This window comes from Brugia malayi (assembly GCF_000002995.4).
Source record: "Brugia malayi strain FR3 genome assembly, contig: Bm_v4_Chr3_scaffold_001, whole genome shotgun sequence".
Taxonomy (NCBI): Eukaryota; Metazoa; Nematoda; class Chromadorea; order Rhabditida; family Onchocercidae; genus Brugia; species Brugia malayi.
In genome coordinates, this window is record NW_025062477.1 from 3,807,365 (window position 1) to 3,827,448 (window position 20,084).

Genomic DNA, 20,084 nt, shown 5'->3' on the forward strand with positions numbered 1-20,084 from the left:
CCAATACTGAGAAGCTAACCTAGTACCACCACTGAACGTTCATGTCCATCAGCCCATAAAATACCCACCCGGCCGAGAAGGGGCGCAAAAGAAGAGAGTTGAATCCTCTCCCCTGATTAGTTGATAGGTTGGTAGCTCTGAAGGGGTGTTTTACTGGTTCATTTGATCACGGAGGTAGGTAATTGTATCTATCGGTTTTGTTTACTTAATAAATTCGTAAGGAATGTTCCTATGCAATTCAATTTGATAAGAATACTTTCATATGAAGAGAAAGAGAAATTTGAATTTATCACTGCGATCGTTGATTACTTCATTGCCACTAATACATTAATGTGCCTAAAAGTAAAATAATTACTCCTTATTGCTTCTCATTAAATTTAGCTGAAATTATTGCATTAAATATGATTACTTTATATGATAAGTTCGTTTTATTTGCTAAATATAATAAATTTTATGAGATGATTAACAGTGGACATATATATGGATGCTAGAAATGCATTATGCTGTATATAATTCAATATTTTAATTTAAATTTTAATAGGTAACAGATTAATTATTATAACAGCTATTGCAAATATTACTAACCTGAGACTAGTATGAGAAGTATTATTGAACTGAATGATTTAATTTGATTACTCTCCGAAACACTGTTTATGTCATATACTCTTGCAGGAGGTTTTGTTGCAGTATTATTGGATAATTCTTTAAAACAACGCGGTATCCTGTCGATTGGATTGCAAAAGTCAGTTTGACATTGGCAACGTAAGAGATTCGAGTTATATGGTATATCATGTTGATCACAACCTATAAAAAACTACAGTTATCTGTTAGGAGACTAGTTTGTTGTGGATTTCTACTAATTTGATAAAAAATTCCCAGTGAACATTGACAGTAAATGTTACGAGTGTTATTTAATTTGATTACCATTGAATTCATCGTCGGTGCATCCAGAAATCCAGAAAGGAGATGAACCTCGCACTTCTGCAAAGAAGCAGTAGCTACGATTGCATTCGGTAACATCTAAGTCACAACAGCTACCAGCTGGTGTCATCCAACTCTCCTCTGCCACCATTTTGCCGTGACAGTACCAACAGTTGAGAGAGATGACGGAAACAAAACAAAATATGCAAAGCATGAAGAGGAGAAATAGATGTTGAAAAAGCATTGGGAAGAAATAAGTGGAATACAGAGGAAAATCGTTCCGAATTCAGATCCAGACTGAAATATTAATTCAAAAAGGATTCGAACTCGAAAATCTAGCACTCATTTCTTGTATACTCTGAAAGTCAGATATCATTTCACATATCTGTCGTTTATTCTTATATTGCCAGTGGATATAATATTATTCATACTTCATTTACTTAACTCATCCAACATTTGTGTTTCTATGTTTTCACAAAAAAAAAAAAAATGAAGTTCCTCTATTACTTATTCTTATCGTTAATTATTCCAGTATTTACACTGATTCCTAGATATTCATAATAATCGTATACTTACAATCAGTATTGATATACTAGTATTTAAATTAGTTCATCAACAACTGGAAAATGTAGTTGAGAAATTTTGCGAATTAGGATAGTATAGAGTTTTACGATGTCTACATCAGATGGAAAAGAATAACGTTTAATAAGAATAAATGATGAGCATTAGGTCTTGATAAATTGAATGATGAGTAGAGGTCTCGACGAAAGAATAGAAGAGGGATAGAGGTTTTACTGATAGAGTTAAAATTAAGTTCTGAAAATTAGCTTAAAACTTAAATATATTTGCTACAAGTTACACGAGAAACTTCGTCAAATCTATTAAAAACGTCTATTTGTCTTGTCTATCTGTACTACTTACAAACTTGTTTCCAAATTTAGCTAACATTTTGGTTTTTTTTTCTTTATCTTCAGTTATGATCACTTCTTCAACCTTTATTTCTTGCTGTCAAGAATGTTCACTTGGGGCAAAATTCATTTGACAATTACTCTTTTATTTGAAAATATTACTTTTTTTTTTTACCTCATTACTTTATATAGGATCAATAAACTTATTTCAAAAAGAATACTGAATTCATTGTAAGAAAGAAAGAAAGGTTATCGCTTTAGTAGATAGGACATGAATAAAGAATGGTATGTATGGAATGGAGGAGCAATGCTAATGCTGCTTGTAATTGAATTTTAAACACTGCTTCTCAAACGTCCATTGCATTTGCTGTTGTCCAGTAAACAGAAAAAGGTAAAAACGAGATGATTCAAGACAACTCATCAATAAGACTCTTATGCTGGCAAAAGCTTCATGTAGATTATAAGTATGTATGTGGTCAAGTAATCCTACTAATAGGAGGAAATTTAGTTGATCAAATTATTATGGGTAATTTACTGATGTCTTTCATTGATGCAGAAAATAACCTTGAAGAGATTACACACCAATGATGAATGACCATTGGCTACTTAGTGAAATAATTCCCGATGAGAAGAGGTTGTGAATTAAATGAAAACATTAATAGATCTAATGGACATAATAGAGTAGTAACATGATTAATAGGAGGAAAAATTTGACATAATCACATTTATAGTGTTCGAATTTTTTGGCCACAAAAGAAAAAAGTAGCCCAGTAATGACAGGCTAATTGAAAATGCTTGTATGTTTCATGAATGTTATTTAGGGCCTGTCACCTTTGATAATATTACGACCTAACAACATCAAACAAAAAAGAAACTGCGAGTAAGTCTAAAACGATCCGAATTAGTACTGAGTTAAAAGATGATAGGCTAGCCAAAATGCCAACAGAAAGAGTATTATTACTAATCAAACTTGTGGAAAATTTTCAGCATCAAAAAATGTTAATTGGAAATGCTTTAAGTTCTCATTTTACAGTAATTCAGACTTCATCATGAATCTTTTTTTACGAAAGAATAAACAAACGCAAATTGGAATAAGGGATCAAATTCCGGATTTTCCAGTAATGTATTTCCTTATTTTTTCTTTTCTTCAGAAAACAGCTTCGGAGGAGCAGATAGAAATAGCATAGTCAAAAAAAAAAAAAAAAAGCTAACGCATATATTTATACTGTGATGAGGATAAATCTTCAGTCATTCCAGAGAATTTGTCTAATGTATATGAGTGGAATATTATGAGCAATTCTGCAATTTCTTAATGTAATCATTTATTTCACAATCCAAAATTTGCACATCAAATTGCAGACAACAAAATAACAATAAATTGTAAAGATTTCATAAGGTGCCCACAATACCCACATACGATTACGATCTGATTTGTATATTTGGGCAATATAAATATATCGATGTATTTCCAATTTCACAAAAAAAGATCAAGTTGAAAGAGGGAAGCGAGAGTGATTAAGGATCAAAATATGGAAAATTTAAAATAAAATAGCATAAAAAGCTAGGGATACAATAATTTGATGATGAACATTTATCAATAACAAAACTCGAGATTCCCAAAATTTAAACTTGCTGCGCATATCCGGCAAGGAAACCGCGTATTTCTTCATTAATACAACTTGCTGAATCTGCTTTAAGAATTACAGCGCGTACCATTACAGCTTCAGCCAGATATGCTGCAACAAAACAACTGTAACTATCGAAATCTTCATCACTGCGTATAAAATGAGTCAGGATAAGAAAAAGGTGAGCAAGTAAATAGTGATAGCGAATCATGTATGTACTTGATGAAAACTTGCTCCCACATCTTCGCAAGGTCCTGAGTAAATCATATGAATTTTAAATTCATTGAAGCAAAAGAAAGATTCTCGAACAGTCTCAAGAAATTCCCTCTCAAAAAAAAAAAAAAACAGTAACCAAGATGGAAAGTAATAAAAATAAACACATTGATGCATGCATGCTAAGATCACTATTGACCAAAAAGATAGAAAAAAATGAAAAACCTTTAAAATTGACAATTTCTGCAGCAATTACATCCGGATGTTGCGCATAACTCAGCTTGCAGTAGGGATCATTCCGTTCCAATTCCAGTGTGGAAAGTCCTATTCCCTGTTCTTCAACATCATCTGCATTCAGAGGAGTTGGACCACAAGCAGAAGCCTCCACTAATCGTACTAATGATTCAACCAATATTCCATATTGCAGTCTATAAAAGCGAATAGATGCAAATCAGTCAAACTACAAAAATGAGGCTGTTTCATGCAAATTAAATGAACCAAGATTGCTACAATTATGCGTAGTTTTTTCTCAAATGAATGTGCATAGAATGAGAAAACTAATGGAGCACAACTGATATTTCGTTAAATAAACCTTGAAGTGAATGACAGATATCAACTTACCCTAATTTGTCCACTGTGTCAGCTGCAAGATTGGCAAAACCAATACAACACAGTCGCTTTTCATCATAGGTTGTAGTATTGTACATTTTGCCCAATTCAGGAATCAGAATTTTCTCAACAACCATCATAAACATACCCGTTTGTATTGATTCCAGAACCTATACAAAACGTGAAATTTGTTTATTTTGCTAAAAAGAAAAAACAAAAAAAAAAACGAAACCATACCTGACAAAGAACTACACTTCCTCGTAAAATCGCAAATCGAGCTAGAAAGAGAACGAAATTCTTCATAAATTTGGTTGTTTTCGTGAACTGAATTCGTCGTAACATTGGGATTAGGAGTGCGGATTCCGTTAATACATCAACCTGCTAAAAAATAAAAAGATCTTGATTTCTAGTAATGGTTTATCATTTCCTTTACAACTAAAGTTATTAACATTAAATTTGAATAAAAAAAGAAAAAAAAAAAAAAAAACAGACATACATTTACATAGTGAAGGAATATACTAGCTAGTTGGAAACCGTGTTGGTCTAAAGCTTTCGAAGAAATTAACTTCTGGAAGACCGCCAAAAGGCTGTTTGAATAATTATCCAAAATATGTTTTCCGTGACTGCGCATAAACGATTCAATAACCTAGAAACAAAAATGTGTTCAAAATGTTCATTGCAAAGCGAATGAGATTGGAAAGCAATGAAAATTCAGGCTTACCAATAATGCAGCAGGAATATTAGCTGTTCGCAGCCACAATTCACCTTTCATAAGATTACCAAAGAAAGGTAAATAGCTATCCACGCACGACGTACCTGTCTTTTGTTTTTGAGCTTCAGCCTGATCCAATAAAAGAGCTGTAATAAACTTCAAGCAAATTTTTCTTTCCAGTTTTGTTGCTATCTATTGTTACCACAATGACAAAATTTATCCAAAATTATCAACCTGTAATTTGTAGTGCATATGGCACAAAATCAACGGCATCTGAGGAAAAAATATTTTCTATAAGGGGCACCACAAACTTATCGATGCCACCATCCACTACTGCGTAAACCTGTAACTCAACAAAAATGAATCATGCAAAAGATTTCAAAAATAATGTCAATTACAGTTCACTATGGAGCTATAAATTTTTGAATAAATCATTTGCAAAGTAATTCGTTTAACAAATCTCTCTCTCTCTCCGGAAGCATAAGTGTATGCATTACTAACCTGTTTTATCAGTACACACAGTGACTCAAAGACAAAATGAAGATGCAATGGATTAACTGGATTTTTCACAGCAACACCAATCATAGTAGCCAGCTTGTCAACAATGTGGGCAGAACTTTTTGCCGTTTCCGTCTGTAATAAAATTCATACTAACCAAATGAAAAAGAAAAAACAAAAAATAAAAGTAGTCATAGGATGAAAGTATATAGTGGCGGTAAAAATGATCTCAGAATCTTCTAACAACATTATGTAACAAAAGATTTTTTTTATTTTTTATATCACTGCAATTCTAATTGTTTCTTATTCAAGTAGGAGAAACAGAAACAAAATAGGAGATAACTTCAAATAAACTAGAAATAAAAATGCTAAAAGTGGCTTTTTATAATGTGCAGAATAATCGAAATAATTTTGTCTAAAATTTGCAGAATTAGCAACATTTTTCAAAAGGAAGTTAAAAAAGCCAAACAAATAACATTCTTCAAAATATATGAAAATAGAAAGGATTTGTATAACGATTATAAATTTGAGCACTGGAAATCTCTCCAGATTAAATAACAAGAAAAATAACATGAAAGATAACCACAAATAAGCGTTTCTTACGTCGATAATATTGAAGCAACGCATTAAAGCTTTCATGAGATAATGTGAGTTCTGTGCCTTCGGATCAGCTTCAAAACAAGCGAATAAAGCAACAATCAGTGAACCCAATGGTACATTCTCATGTGTTAATAAAACCTTAAATAACGTTGGAGAATTTTGATAAAAAATAAAAATTGCTTAAAGAAAACGTACATTCAGAGCAAATAGATAAAGAATAAAACATAAAGCACATAAAGAATTAAAGTTACAGAAATGCACCTTTCCAGTTTCTTTGCATCTCACAAGCATAAGCCTTTCTAGAGCATAGGCGGTATATTGGTGCAAGATTGTATGACGTGAAGAAAGTAATTTCAAAAATGCACTGACAACTCCTATCAAATGGTCTGGCCGTAAGTGATTCCGGAACACGACAATGTACTTTAGTGCATCAGTTTTTAATATTGGTAATGCATTAACATCATCCATAAATATGTCACTATGTACGTGTGTCTGATAAAAATCGACTACATCAACCTGAAAAAAAATTTTTAATCCAAAGCAACGTGAGAGCATTCCTATTTAAACCACTGCCCATTTCGAATAATACCATAAGAAATTTATAAAACTTACGAGATCACTAGTAACAGTCGCACCATGCTTTACAGTCTCTGCTTTCACCGCAACTGCTGTTATTAAGCAATAAACGACATCTTTCTTCAACCAGTTATTAGTGAGATCTGCTACACTTTCTTGCAAAAATGATTGTAATACCCTTGATAAGATAGCCAAAATTCGAGATTCGTCAGGTCGGCGACAAAGTGACCTCAAGAAATCACTTGCCCCACGACGTCGTGTACCAATATCAGAACCTGAAAAAAATTTTTTTTTAATGAAAGGAATACTCAGCAATGCAAGTTTCGAAGCTGCGTCACAAGGGTAATTCCAGTTCATGAATATGTTAAACCTGAATTTACAGTACGATCTCATCTACAAAATTAATAAAAAAGTTTCGGAATTTTTGTGTTTCCACGAACCCATCCCGTCCTTTAATATCTCAGTACTAATAAGATGAAATAAATTGCAAAAGTAAAGCTGACAGTTCAAATTGTTAGCAGTAATCCACGAGATTAAAAATGAGCTTTGTTTGAGAGTGAATCATCAGGTCTTCAAATGAAGTAAGAGAAATGCAGTTAAATGACAGATTAATAAAAAATATTATACTTCGTCCAATAGATTACGTAGGATCATAAAAAAAGTTCTCATGAAGATACCTTCAATATCCTTTCTCATATATTCAAAAGGATCGTCCTTGAAAAGCTCAAAATCGCATTTCCTTAACATTACATTCTTAATTATTACATCTTCACATAGCGTCCTTAACATCTCCTCGTGATCGAAAATTGTTGAATATTGAGATCGTTGACAAACCGAGGATAGAAAGCCAAGCGATGCGTTCACTAGAGTGTCATACCTAAAAATTAAAAGAATTAGTAATTTACGCCTATGTGCTTCTCCTGTTCTATCCAGATAACACATGTATTTTCTTGCTTTCAATAAAAATGAACCTCGCTTTCTCGTCGATTGAAACTAGTAGTTGCCAAATACATTCTATTAGCCAATACTCTTGTTCTACTTTTTCGTGTGTAGCCGAACTCTTATCACTCGGCATCATGAAAGGCATTACTTCTTCCTCGTAACGCTGTAATCAAGTTTTATTTCTCAAACAATTTTAGAAGGAAAATATTTAAATTTGCAATATGCAGACATACTTGAGAGTAAAGCGTGATAATTTCACATATACAACACTTCAGTTTATCCAGAATATTAGCCTCTGAATCGATGCTTGCTGCATCCATTTGAGGAATTTGCAATCGCAATAGTGCCATAAAACCATTTATCCATGTATTTAAGTGATCCTGGAGATGTCACACGATAATACACATTAAGAACTTTTAACAGTTTCGGTTTTGAAAAAATCATAGATTGCTGACAACAGTTGGGTCAGAAATTACCTCGAAATACTCCGGCAAATCTTGTGAACAAAGAGAATGAAAACATTTCGTAATGAGAGTAGTAACTTCAATCCATGACCGACATTCTGTTTCCGACATCAAATCCTTATTTGGGATACATTCTATCATTTTTGCAAATAAATCGGTTAATGGTGCTGCTATCTAAACGAAAGAACAAAATATAAAGTATGAGCAATCGTTTTGTCAAACACAATTCAGGTTGTAGCCGAAAACTCACCGCCTGCAAGACAATGACCAATTCCTGCCATAATCTATTAGATTTCACTTCATATCTGTATTTCTTACAGAGCTCATCCAGTGTATATAACGTTGATGTAAGTTTATCTAGATCAATTCCTGTTAGATTTTGGGCCAAAATTGTGATTAGATCAGGCCATTCTTCAGGAAAGTCATGCTTTCCCATAACACACACCACTTGCGACAACTGCTTCTGAATATTCCCTGCAAATACTCTAATAAAATGCTGTATCATATGATAATAAACATAACAGTGCACAGAAATCAGGAAAAAACAAAATGTTAGAGAAGATGTATCTCATTCATATCATAGTTTTCGATCAGATCCCGGAATGCACCTCTACTACTAAATAACCTAATTAACTAATATGAAAAAATTTGTACCTGAAGTGCTAAGCATACTTTCCAGTGCCCTTGACCGCAGCTGTGATCGTTCTTCATCGTTTATTTCAACCAAACATTTCTCCTTATTCTGGAAGAGTATGCTGGATACTGATAATTGCAGTAAGAAGCATTAAGGTTAAAGCATTGCCGTAGCATAAAATAAGGCGTATCCAGTAGCATAATGAAACCTGCTATATTTTATACTTTTATCTCTTGGTTTATCTACTTTAGCTTTTTTCATTGAATAATACAAAACATAAATTTATCAGTGTAGATTTTTTAAAACGGAGATGGAAAACAAGAATACTGTGTTTTTTTTTTCACATCCACACTTTCAAATTCCATCAAAAATCGACGACAAAAAAAAAAAAAAAAAAAAAAAAAAAAAAACATAGTCATGCAAAAAACAATCATAAACGATTAAAATGCTGCAAAATCCACTGATATAACCATACCTATTGCAATCTTTTAATGAAAAAGAAAATAATACGAGAAAATCCATCGAAAAAAGAATCAAAAATACGTACCCAATTTTCTTTGACAAAATTCTTGAGTGATACCGCCGAGGCCAATGCAACTGCGGGAAGCGTTTGTTGACTGAATATAAGTTCAAAACAAACCATCCCAAATCCTATTATTAAACATCATGATCCAAAAAAATAATTCACAGGAAAAGATGATAAGAAAAACAAATTGTCAACGAATAGCTTAACTCAATAAAAAAAAAAAAAATTAACTGAAAAATTCAACAAAGAAAGTTATAATCATTTATTAAGGTGAAACTATATGTAGCATTCCAATAAATATCAATTTATACATATAATTAGTTAACATTATGAGCAACTTACCAGGCAATTGCTCCATTTGCTTCAAATCATTTTCCGCAATCCGTCGTATCTGTGCGTTTGGTTCCAGCGTTCGTTTTAAGCATTCAGCTACTGCTTCTGCTCCTGCGGCCATTTTAACTGTAAAATAAGTTTATATAAAATAGAAGGAATAATAATAAATGAAAAAAAAAAAAGTAAAAACGAAGAATACTGCATACAACAGAGAAAGTTCTATCTCCCCGACTACCAACGAATAAATCATCAATCACTTTCATCCCACATCGCAGGAAAATGTATTCAAACCGTATGAAAACCGACGTCCCATATAGTCAGTTTATATATTGCAATAAAAACAGAAATGAATTTGCAAAAATTGGAATACCCCAAGAGTCGGAAATTTCCGGTAATGATAAGATTAAAGTGTTCCAGATGGAATAGCGATAATGATAAGATTAAAATGTTCCGGGTGAAGTAGCGACAATGATAGGATTAAAACATTCCGGGTAAAGTAGCGATAATGACGAGATTAAATGTTCCGGATGAAGTAGCGATAATGGTGAGATTAAAATATTCCGGATGAAGTAGCGATAATGATAAAATTAGAACGTTCCGGATGAAGTAGCGATAATGATAAGATTAAAATGTTCCGGATGAAATAGCAAACTCTTTCCTATCAGCTTCATCTCTCACTTCGTACTCTACTTTTCATATTTTAACTGCTCAGTGTTTTCTCTTTTTACGATCATTGTATCATTTATTTCCGTAATTATAGATTGAATTATTATCAATATTGAAATTGCATACTATATTGTTATCATTGATAACTGAAATTGTAAACCATACACTGATAATACTATATAACACTTTATCAGCTTTTTGATAGCTGATTAGTAATAGTGATAATGACATTGTGAAGTAATTCGATAAGTTTATTGATAATTCTGTTTTGAAGTAGTGAAAGATCGAGTTCTTTCAATTATATTTGTCGATGTCCAATGAAAATTTGCTTTTGCTGTGTAATGAATTAATGAGTTAAGCATAGGAATAAGAGTCACCACTAATCAACCATATTGACCTGGATATTGATCACAAAGGTTGATTATTGGAGTCTTCAAATACATTCGCATTTTTTTTGGTCAAAAGCGTTAACATAAAAGGAACTGTTATATGATTATTTGTGTATGGTATAACTGGTTATGTCGTCATACGTAACAGAATCTGATCCTCTGATCAAATCGTATCAGAACAGATACAGAAATATGATACACAACTAAAGGATTAGTAAGATCTTTTTTTTAGTTTTGATTGTTGAAGAGAATAAAGTTCTCACTCTAACACATTTTGGAGTCTTTATGTACCATTAATTCTAGTTTGCAGCTTAATAACGAAATCTGTATTCGAGAAAGTAAGATCTTTTTTTTTTTTTGTTAGTTTCGAGAAAATATACAAGTTTGTAGTTCCTACTTTATTCACTATTTTATCATATAGCATTTTAAATTTTATTTGGGCTTTTCTTTTTCAATGAAATCACATAATATCTGACCATACAATTGAATCTGATCATACAAAGCGGTAAAAACAATACACGCTGTTTTACAAAAAATGAAAAAAAAAAGAAAGACATTGTCATTCGGATTGTTCTTCCTTTGAGATACTAATAAGATCAGCACTTTTCAAATGAAGCCCTCCTACTATTACTGATCTAAATTTAATTCTCCCTACTTCAAGTATAGTACATTCTTAAATATGCTCTCTCTGGAACATAACTACTTTCTTTCAGTTCAGTCCACTTTACTCCTTCATTTTGATCACAAAACATGTTATCTAAACTATGGATTCGGAACAGTTTTACTAAGAGCCTGCTCATGCATAATCACTTCAGCTTTCAAAGCTTCAACCTTCTGTAGGATCTTCTCGTTCACAAGAGCTTCAATATCCTGAAACAAACTATTTTGGCTAATGAATGGCACAAAATTTATTATACTATTATTATGAACGTTTCATTTTTCTCTATTGGACTAACTTTTTTTTTTAAACAAACATACGGCCGAAGAGTTCGACATAAAATTAATCAGACTCTCCCAAAAAAAGGTGAAATATCAGAAGAATGTGATAAATAATTCTGGCAAACTAGATAAGACTACATAAATTTAAAGAGTGAAATATCATTACAAGTCGGTTATAAATGGCTAGGAACTTGTCGAAACTTTCCTAAGGCAAGTTAATTAAATACAGCTTCAAGTCAAGAAAAATTTGCATTTTACCATGTGATCCTGTGCAACAATTGCCGGATTATAACGGAAATAGTAGTCTTTCCAAACTTTAATACACATTAACCGAGTGTTAGGACGCAAAATATCGACAAATCGAGGATACTGGTTGTAGAATGGATTGAGAAAACGCCTTCTTTCAGTAATAACGTAAGACCATAGCGATACTGTATTTTCCTTTACGCGCTGAAAAACCTTGACTGAATAGAGAATGAATGTCCTTAACTGATTTAGTCAGTATATTGTATTTCATCATGCAATCAATTAAAAGATTTTTTTACTGAAAGACGTACTTGGTCGCGATGCCGTTGCTTTTCACTGTTGTATAAGAATGTCCCAAAACGACAAGAATATAACTCATCCAATATTGTTATCAGGAATAACGAATTGAATTCGAAAGCATATGGAAACTGAATGATATAAGCAAGTTAACCATTAAGATGAAATAGTATAACTGTATATTTATTAAAAACAAACGCATCTAGACTGAAAAAATGTGAAGACAGTAAAGCAAATATGGATTAGTCTTCTCCTGGTAGTATGAAATTTAGAAGAAAACTTCGAAATGAAAAAAGTGCAACTCATCAGCTCTTAAATCAAATTTTGCAAGTGTATGTAACTCAGCTTTCTTACCTGATTCATAATTTGCCACACACAATCAATAAATTGCACAAATATGGGGGATCTTTCGCTATCACTATGTTTGTCTTCTCCATGTCCCACACGCTATAATGGCATTGTTTATTTATTAATTCATTTATTAATTTAGAAAGATAAAAAAATTCTTTCTTAGAACAAAAACAAAAAGAAAATTGATTCTAGTTGATGTAACATACGTGGGCAAATTTATGGCCAAAACTGCACCATTCCTTTTCCACCAATACTGCAAATCCTTGAATAGTTCGGTAATACGGATCCAACTCCAGCATCGCCAACGAAGTTAACTTAAATTAATTATATCGATACAACCAGTGTTCACAAAAACTAGACTTGTAGAATCATTTAATAAAGAAGTAATAAACTGAAGACATACCTGGGAAGTTCTATCCCAACCATCGCTACAATGAATCAGAACAGACGCTTTGTTATCTTCAACTTCGCGAGCAATTTGGGTTGCACCATCCAGAACAGTCTGTAAAACAGCATTTTCATGCCTTATTTTAGTATTCCAAAACATAATTCTTTCTAAGTACACAATCGTTAACAAAATATCACAACCAAGAAAATATAACTGGGACGAAGCTATATAGAAAATTACAAAAATAGAGTCAACTTCAAAAACATAGATAAATAGCCTAGCAAAAAGAAAATATTTTAACCTATTGACATTACGGTGAAAAAAATATCCTAAATAATCATGGTAAGAAAATTCAGAAAGAAACTCTTCTAGGACAATCTCAGTTGTTCTCAAAATCAAGAAGGTAGATAAAACCTGAATATGGTTCAACCATTTCGTTTCATCCAACATACGAAACCAGTTTTTCTCATCGACACGAGGATATGATACATCTTTTAATTTTCTTAGCCTGCAATAGCATTTCTCCATTATCTTCGCATAATGACTTTTTGTTAGAAAATTCGGATCACAATTTCTGCCAGATATACAAAAGATTAGCCCGTAGCACACATAGATTTTTGTAACGACTCTTGACTGTATCAACTTTTATGATCAACCACTGCTTATTTTGATAGATTAAAATTCTCAAAACATTCTTTAGCATTTTCAGTAGAAGTATGTCTATTTGTTAATTAAATATGCCTGTTACACATAGGAGCTTTAAGAACCTTCTTAGAATAGTACTAATATTAATACATATACATAGATTCTTAGATAGAGGGTTAAACTTGATCTATGATTACATAGAAAAGATCATATAAAAGAAAGATCCAAATCAATATTCCTGTGTGTATAAATTAATGTTTTAGTGTATACATATAAGATTTTTGAGACAGTTTAATTAAGGTCAAACCACTGAAAAAAAGTTGACGGAAACTGAACCGTCACTTCTAAAATGGTAAAACAATGGCAACTATCCCTTTGAAGCAACAAAACATGAAGTTCGGCAGTTTAACTGAATTAAGAACACGCCAGTGTATACAAGAACAAAGAAGCAAAAAAATATTAAACAAACTTACGATTCTCGAACCACATGAATGTTCTGTATATCCAGAAATATCAGTCGACAGTTCGCATATGAATCTTCAAAACCACCACCTTTTGCCTATAAACTGTAAATTGCTTATTTCTGAGGATCAATGAAAAGGATCAAATGATTTCTTCTAGAAATATCAAAAATTAAGTTACCAAATACATTTCTACTATATTTGAGGCAACTAGTTCTGGATATAGAAATAAAAGCATCTATTAAAACGCACTTTATTGACTTTTGCGTTTACGGCCGGACGAGCATCAAATATAAGTAGCTGATGAGCATGCGCATTCGCTTCGATAATCATCTGTAGATATCTGAAAAATAATTTTATAATTAGCGACCCAAACTATAGGAAAGAAAAGAAGTATTTCAAGGCTTATTTAACTATGCTATGAACACTTTTCTACCATCAAATCACTTATAAAAGCATTCCAAGATTAAATACCGTTCATCTTCCGCAGATTTTCGAGACGTAACGCCAACCATTGGTTGCGATGATCGTGTTATTGATGCTTGAGAAGTAGGATGCAACCATGACAAGACCTGTTCCAGGAATGCCCCATTAATGAGATGAATATGGAAGTAATTAAAGTATATGCTAAAATCATTCAGATAAAAATTCGGTTACTTACAGGTATCCTTTGCTTACTCCGGAATTCACCAACTTTTTGCAAAAAATCTTCACCCTCTATCACTGCTGTTGCTGGTACAGCTAACTGAAATAGATCGGTTAAATTTTTAAATTTTCATAAATAGTATAATCATTAAATTCTTATTATGAAGACAGTCATGCTATAAATTGTATGCTATAAATTTACCAAAGCAGGATATGAGTCGGCGAATTCATATCGATCATTTATCTTGGTGATTCTCCAAGTTTCGTTTGGTACATTCTGCAATACTCAATACATCTGACACTATTCGTTTTAGAGTTTGTGTACCGAAATTAGATATGCAATCAAACATTCCTCTATAAGGTATTAATAATTACTGAATGTACAGAAAAAATTTGTTACCATTCGATTCAATTCTCGGACAGTATCATAAACGTTCCAACCATTGAAAGTCCAATCAGGCTTGAAAGATACAGCGAAGAAAGCCTGAAATTATGAATTCAAGCACAGATGAATTAGATAAATATTTACTCTTAAAAGCTTTGAAATATCACTTTTCAAGTGAGTTTGTTACATTTTTCGTTTATGTAATAAGAAAAAAAAAAAAGAATTGACTATGTGGGATGTACGTAATAGATTCATAAGTCATAAGTAAAAACAATCTAGGTTAAGCAAAGAGCTAAAAACCATGCATCATTAACTTTTACATTCTACGATACTGAAACCAGAACCCGATGATACTATTAGCAATAGAATAAAAGCATCGACTTCGAAAGAGAAGCTTACAGCTTTGTTGGTAACTGGGAAAGCAAATCGCTGTAAACTTTCATAAAGTGGACGTCTACTGTGATTCGTTTGCTGATGAGTGAATCTTATATTACGCATGTCCTGCAATAAACATATAAAAATAATGGACACTGACAGCATTAACGGATTCAAAAAAAGTAGTCACCTTACAAGTGATCTCCAGTCCGTAAGAATCTTCGCCGCGGCTTACTGTAGAATAGCCAACTTTTTCAACCCGTGAGATGCATCCCAGAGGTATATCAAATTGACAACACTGAAAAAGCTTTTTGTCATTATTAGCCAATTATAAGTATTCATCTTGGATGAGAATCCAACCATTATTTGGAATATTATTTAAATTTTTTTTTTTTTTTGAAACATTATTTGAAATACTTAAACAAAGAAAGAAAAACCTTGCTATGTCGATTTTCCGAAGTTGATTTCGCTTCAAAACGTAACCGGTAATTGGTAACGAGTACCCTACCATTCACTTTACCTACCGGTGACATATAACCAATGTTTGTCTCTGCAAATTAAGCCATATGAAGAGCACAACTAACCAAAAAATAAAAAATTAACAACAGTACAACCAACGGTAGCAACTTATTTTTGGATAAGTTAATGAATTGTTATACCTATAAAATATACCACAAGGAGAGAAACCAATGAGAATAAATCGTTTACAGATATCTGAGATATTACCACAGCTCTTTGATTCAGTTCAGCTAGGAGAAAAAGTCAAATAATCAACATACCCTCAGTTTGTATCTTTTCCCCTGGAAGTACCCAAAATCGGTCAGCATGTCTCATTTTATTCTGAATTAAACTGTGTGAAGAAGAGCTACCACCAGGTGTCATCCCAACCGCCTGGAAGTATTATCAAAAATGTCAATTTTCATTTTCAACAAGTTATGAATGAATATTTCCTTTGCAGATGAAAGCTTTAATTACTATGTCCTAATACAATTAAAGCACCATACAGCTTACCGCCAATACATCAGAACAAAAGTCGCCATCTTGCGATGAATCATCGCCTGAATTCATTTCTTCCTTCTTCACACTTCTAACTAATCAATAGACACACTTAGCATCCTGATAAATCGTATTAAATTATTTACATGTTTAAAACATCAACAGAAACGAACAACTATTTAACAGGACAAATTGGACAAAAGCTAAAACTGCAACGTCATTAAAATCATTGCGAATTTTCATTCTCTCAGTTCTAGTTGTAATTTACGTTTACGCTTTCTTCCTTCCTTCCTCATTGCATCACACTACAATATTGCCAGTTCCGGAATTATGAAAAGATTATATAAGTTCTGAATATACTTCTCAGAAATCTCATGAACTGCGACAAAAACTTTACATTCTTTTACCACTTTTAATAAAGGAAACACGCAGAGGAATTGTTCCGAATAATATTGCATCACTGATTGGAAATATCGTTCTTTTTAGAAGTTGGAAGAGTTGGATTTCAGTAACAAGCGTAATCAACGATACCACAACGAAGATGAAACATATTTCCTTGAAAATTCCCTCTTATCTTTTATGTACTGATAACCTTTTGTATGTATTCACAGTGCTTCTCTACTCTGAGAGATTTTATAAATAAAAATGAAACATTGCATTCTTTGTTTCTATTTTCTGCTTTTCAATCATAAAGAAATACAGTGAGACACTTTCCAATTTTATGCTCGCCGTGCAATGAAATACAGAGTGGATAAATTTTACTGAATACAAATGTAGAACACGCTACAAAAGACAAGAAAGCGAATAATAAGAAAATCAGATAAAGAGAAATGTTCTTGCTGCTTTTCAGTCATTTCTTTTACGATCCGATTTCTCCTAAAAAGAAAAAAGAATTATAATGAAACAACCATTCTACTATCTATAACGACATCTTTTTGAAGGTCAAAAAACAAGACCATTAAATTCAACTTCTAGAACTTTTACTGAGAGAGGGAAAACTGTTTTTGCTACTTCTCAGTCATAAGCTAGTGGAATCAGAAAAATGAAACTCTTATGTAGATTCTGTAGCTTATAGTAGTGATATATGTTCCTCTAGGAAAGAAATAATTGAGCTTCACACGAAATTATGAGCTCGATTTTTTGCCTGAAAATGAATAAGAAACCGTACCTTCTTCTCACTGAGGACAGCAAGTATATAGCGGAATAGATTGATAAAATCGACGAAAAGTTCAATGGTGTGCAGTATGTAATCTGTGTCACCACGACGACGCTTCTCACAAATCAACTGCGTATCGTAGAGTACGAGAGCGCAATTGATCACAAAAGCTAACCAAAGGCAAGTGGTATGCATAAATGCCGAGTGTGAAAATAGAGCCGTGATCATGATGAATAGCAGTCCAGAAGTAATGATGCCTACAAAAAAAAAAATATTATGTTTAACAATTCATTTTTTTTTTAATGAACATAAAAAATTTCTACACTTTCTTTATGAGCTAGTTCAAAAAACAAGCAAACAGTGTAGAAACCTCCAAGGTGAAGAAACTTTGTGGAAGGTGCATGCAACGCTGCCATAGTGAAACAGCTAAATACGACTGCAGTAGCGAGGAATGCAGTGAGAATAGTTGACGGATCGATCATCAAAGCTTTTTCAATGACCGGACCAGAACTTACACCTAGAATGATTTTAGATGCAAGCAGATACTTATTCAATCTAAATGCAAAATAAATTCCAGCAATTAGAAATTACCTGATAAGGATATCAGCACATTTCTAAAAGACTAACAAAAAACGTACCAGAAAGAGCGCAAAAAGCAATGAAATATCCAAGTCGTTTACGTTCATTATGATGATTATGTGGAGTCTTTAGCAATGCTATCATTAGTAGAATAGAACCAAACAAAGTAAAGAAATTATCACGAAGGAAATCGACAAACAAATGAAGCAATGCTCCAACGGTTGCTGCCATTAAACCCAATGCCAAAGTTCCATAAACAGCCTGCAGATGCTTCTGCACATCCTTCTCCCTAAAACAAGGAGTTGATGAAGGTAACAATGCAAATAATTAACTAAAAACATATGAAAAGAAAAATTTTCTAGTACTGAATTACATATAGTTTCATTGAATGCAAGACAAACTATGATTACAAGATACCATCACAATTAGTATCACTACAGATGGATGTTATTTGCATAGCCCACTATTTAGATTCCAATAACGAGTTTAAAATTATAGCTTAAGTGTCGAACTAATTAATTATTACTGATTATTACTGTTATAAGAAATGTAACATCTTACAGTTTATCATTCAGCGAAGTGAAGACATTGCGAATTTTGCGAAATACGTCGCTCTCACCATGCATATCATCTCTTCTATATGCCATGTTTTTCTATTTTACTGAAAATAAATAAAATTAAGGAGTAAAACACCAACCAAACCTCACAACGTCACTCCCAAGACACATTATAAACAACAAACACACACATTCACACCACCCACGCAACATATCAATTACGTCATCAGATCACTGGAAACCACAAGGCTATCACCATGTCCATGCCATTTCGAAAATTTGAGTCCCAACACACATTAAATGTTTTCATTTTTATTGAAAGGATTTGTAATTGGAATGAGTGAGTTAATCTTAAATTGTTGGGAAGAGATGTTACAGGTAAAATAAGTAATTTATTACTACAATACTATGACCGTACAGGTAATGACTTATAGAAAATGGCGAAATTATCATTAATATGTGAATGATACAACTGCAATGTAGCATTCAAATCATATAATATAATAATGATATATTCATCCTAGCATTCTGGAAGTGTCACTATCAATAAATGCGACTTTTATACTAAGCATATCCTGGAATAAGGTAAAAAATGATATAAAGATGTAAATTTAATAGGTGGACAGTGATATTAATTGATAAGCAATAGGTATAGATATGTTTACAGGTGCAAATTGAGAATAACGGCAGTTGTTCTTTTATTTATAGCATAGATTGTTGGATGATAAAAATGTAGAAAAAGATGGAAGGTAGTGCAACGCATAGATTGCTGATAGCTTACAGAGTGTATGATAACATTGTTTCTTATCCATGCGAAGTTCTCTTACTTTTAAGTATTACTTATCTCATTCAAAAGATTGTTAGCTCTCGAAAATGTATCATTTTATTTGAAATTGTAAATGAGAGATGGGAAAGTACATAGATAAGAGACCAGATTTGAGAAAATATTAAGATTTATTGCAGTTTTCAAAACAGATATTACGCTTATCGACTGTGAGACAATCTGACAAGAAGCAGTTTCATATGAAAGTGAATTCTATTGGAGATTTATTCCTTTAGAGGATAACAGTCTATTACCAGGTATTAATGATAGTATTATTAGTGTGCTACCAGCAAAATGACAATCCACTCCGAACACAAGTAATATTGTGAATAACATATGAACCATATGTGTAAAGTATTTTTTTTATAGTAATAAGCATAAAATTAATTAATGTTAATTAATCAGTTAATTAAATTACTTAAATTCTTCATTTTTCTTTATTTTGTCTTTCCTTTTCTCATTTCTAAGATAATACGTTATGTGAAATGAGCACAAAACTTATCAAATTTATAATAATGTCATTATTTAATGGAATTCTACCTAAAGGGATGTGTATTTGTGTCTGTATTTAGTTAAAATTATTTCTTAACAATATTCATCAAACAAAATGCCAAATAATTCTATC

At 32.3% G+C, this 20,084-nt stretch overlaps 4 protein-coding genes across 6 annotated transcripts; all 4 read right to left on the reverse strand.

The window, feature by feature from the left end:
- Window positions 1-319: 319 nt before the first annotated feature.
- Window positions 320-1,072, reverse strand: Bm8021 (Uncharacterized protein; the record flags this gene model as incomplete). Its single annotated transcript, XM_001896920.2, has 3 exons — window positions 320-336; window positions 586-804; window positions 925-1,072. 3 exons carry the CDS (start codon window positions 1,070-1,072, stop codon window positions 320-322), a joined length of 384 nt encoding a protein of 127 aa, XP_001896955.2.
- A 2,380-nt stretch (window positions 1,073-3,452) lies between these two features.
- Bma-xpo-2 (importin beta family protein 5, putative) lies at window positions 3,453-9,682 on the reverse strand (the record flags this gene model as incomplete). Of its 2 annotated transcripts, XM_001896921.2 has the most annotated exons (19): window positions 3,453-3,565; window positions 3,893-4,095; window positions 4,289-4,446; window positions 4,514-4,657; window positions 4,773-4,922; window positions 4,998-5,134; window positions 5,223-5,331; window positions 5,490-5,621; window positions 6,090-6,224; window positions 6,348-6,602; window positions 6,699-6,937; window positions 7,340-7,539; window positions 7,634-7,767; window positions 7,838-7,984; window positions 8,081-8,242; window positions 8,319-8,542; window positions 8,723-8,810; window positions 9,250-9,353; window positions 9,571-9,682. In XM_001896921.2, 19 exons carry the CDS (start codon window positions 9,680-9,682, stop codon window positions 3,453-3,455), a joined length of 2,946 nt encoding a protein of 981 aa, XP_001896956.2. The 2 variants fall into 2 exon arrangements, with proteins under 2 accessions (XP_001896956.2, XP_042935831.1); XM_043079897.1 differs by lacking the exons at window positions 3,453-3,565; window positions 3,893-4,095; window positions 4,289-4,446; window positions 4,514-4,657 and having other exon boundaries at window positions 4,915-4,922; window positions 5,093-5,134.
- A 1,696-nt stretch (window positions 9,683-11,378) lies between these two features.
- Bma-mtm-1 (Myotubularin-related protein 2, putative) lies at window positions 11,379-16,416 on the reverse strand (the record flags this gene model as incomplete). The annotated part of the gene is made up of 18 exons (XM_001896922.2): window positions 11,379-11,486; window positions 11,814-12,005; window positions 12,113-12,229; window positions 12,453-12,545; window positions 12,656-12,763; window positions 12,853-12,951; window positions 13,252-13,345; window positions 13,956-14,041; window positions 14,196-14,286; window positions 14,418-14,515; window positions 14,605-14,688; window positions 14,791-14,865; window positions 14,989-15,072; window positions 15,373-15,474; window positions 15,539-15,646; window positions 15,786-15,898; window positions 16,128-16,239; window positions 16,360-16,416. 18 exons carry the CDS (start codon window positions 16,414-16,416, stop codon window positions 11,379-11,381), a joined length of 1,821 nt encoding a protein of 606 aa, XP_001896957.2.
- A 774-nt stretch (window positions 16,417-17,190) lies between these two features.
- On the reverse strand, window positions 17,191-18,726 carry Bm8022 (Uncharacterized protein; the record flags this gene model as incomplete). 2 transcript variants are annotated; one of them, XM_001896923.2, is made up of 5 exons in its annotated part: window positions 17,191-17,220; window positions 17,513-17,757; window positions 17,871-18,017; window positions 18,139-18,368; window positions 18,641-18,726. In XM_001896923.2, 5 exons carry the CDS (start codon window positions 18,724-18,726, stop codon window positions 17,191-17,193), a joined length of 738 nt encoding a protein of 245 aa, XP_001896958.1. The 2 variants fall into 2 exon arrangements, with proteins under 2 accessions (XP_001896958.1, XP_042935832.1); XM_043079898.1 differs by lacking the exon at window positions 18,641-18,726 and having other exon boundaries at window positions 18,139-18,310.
- Between the last annotated feature and the right edge of the window lie 1,358 nt (window positions 18,727-20,084).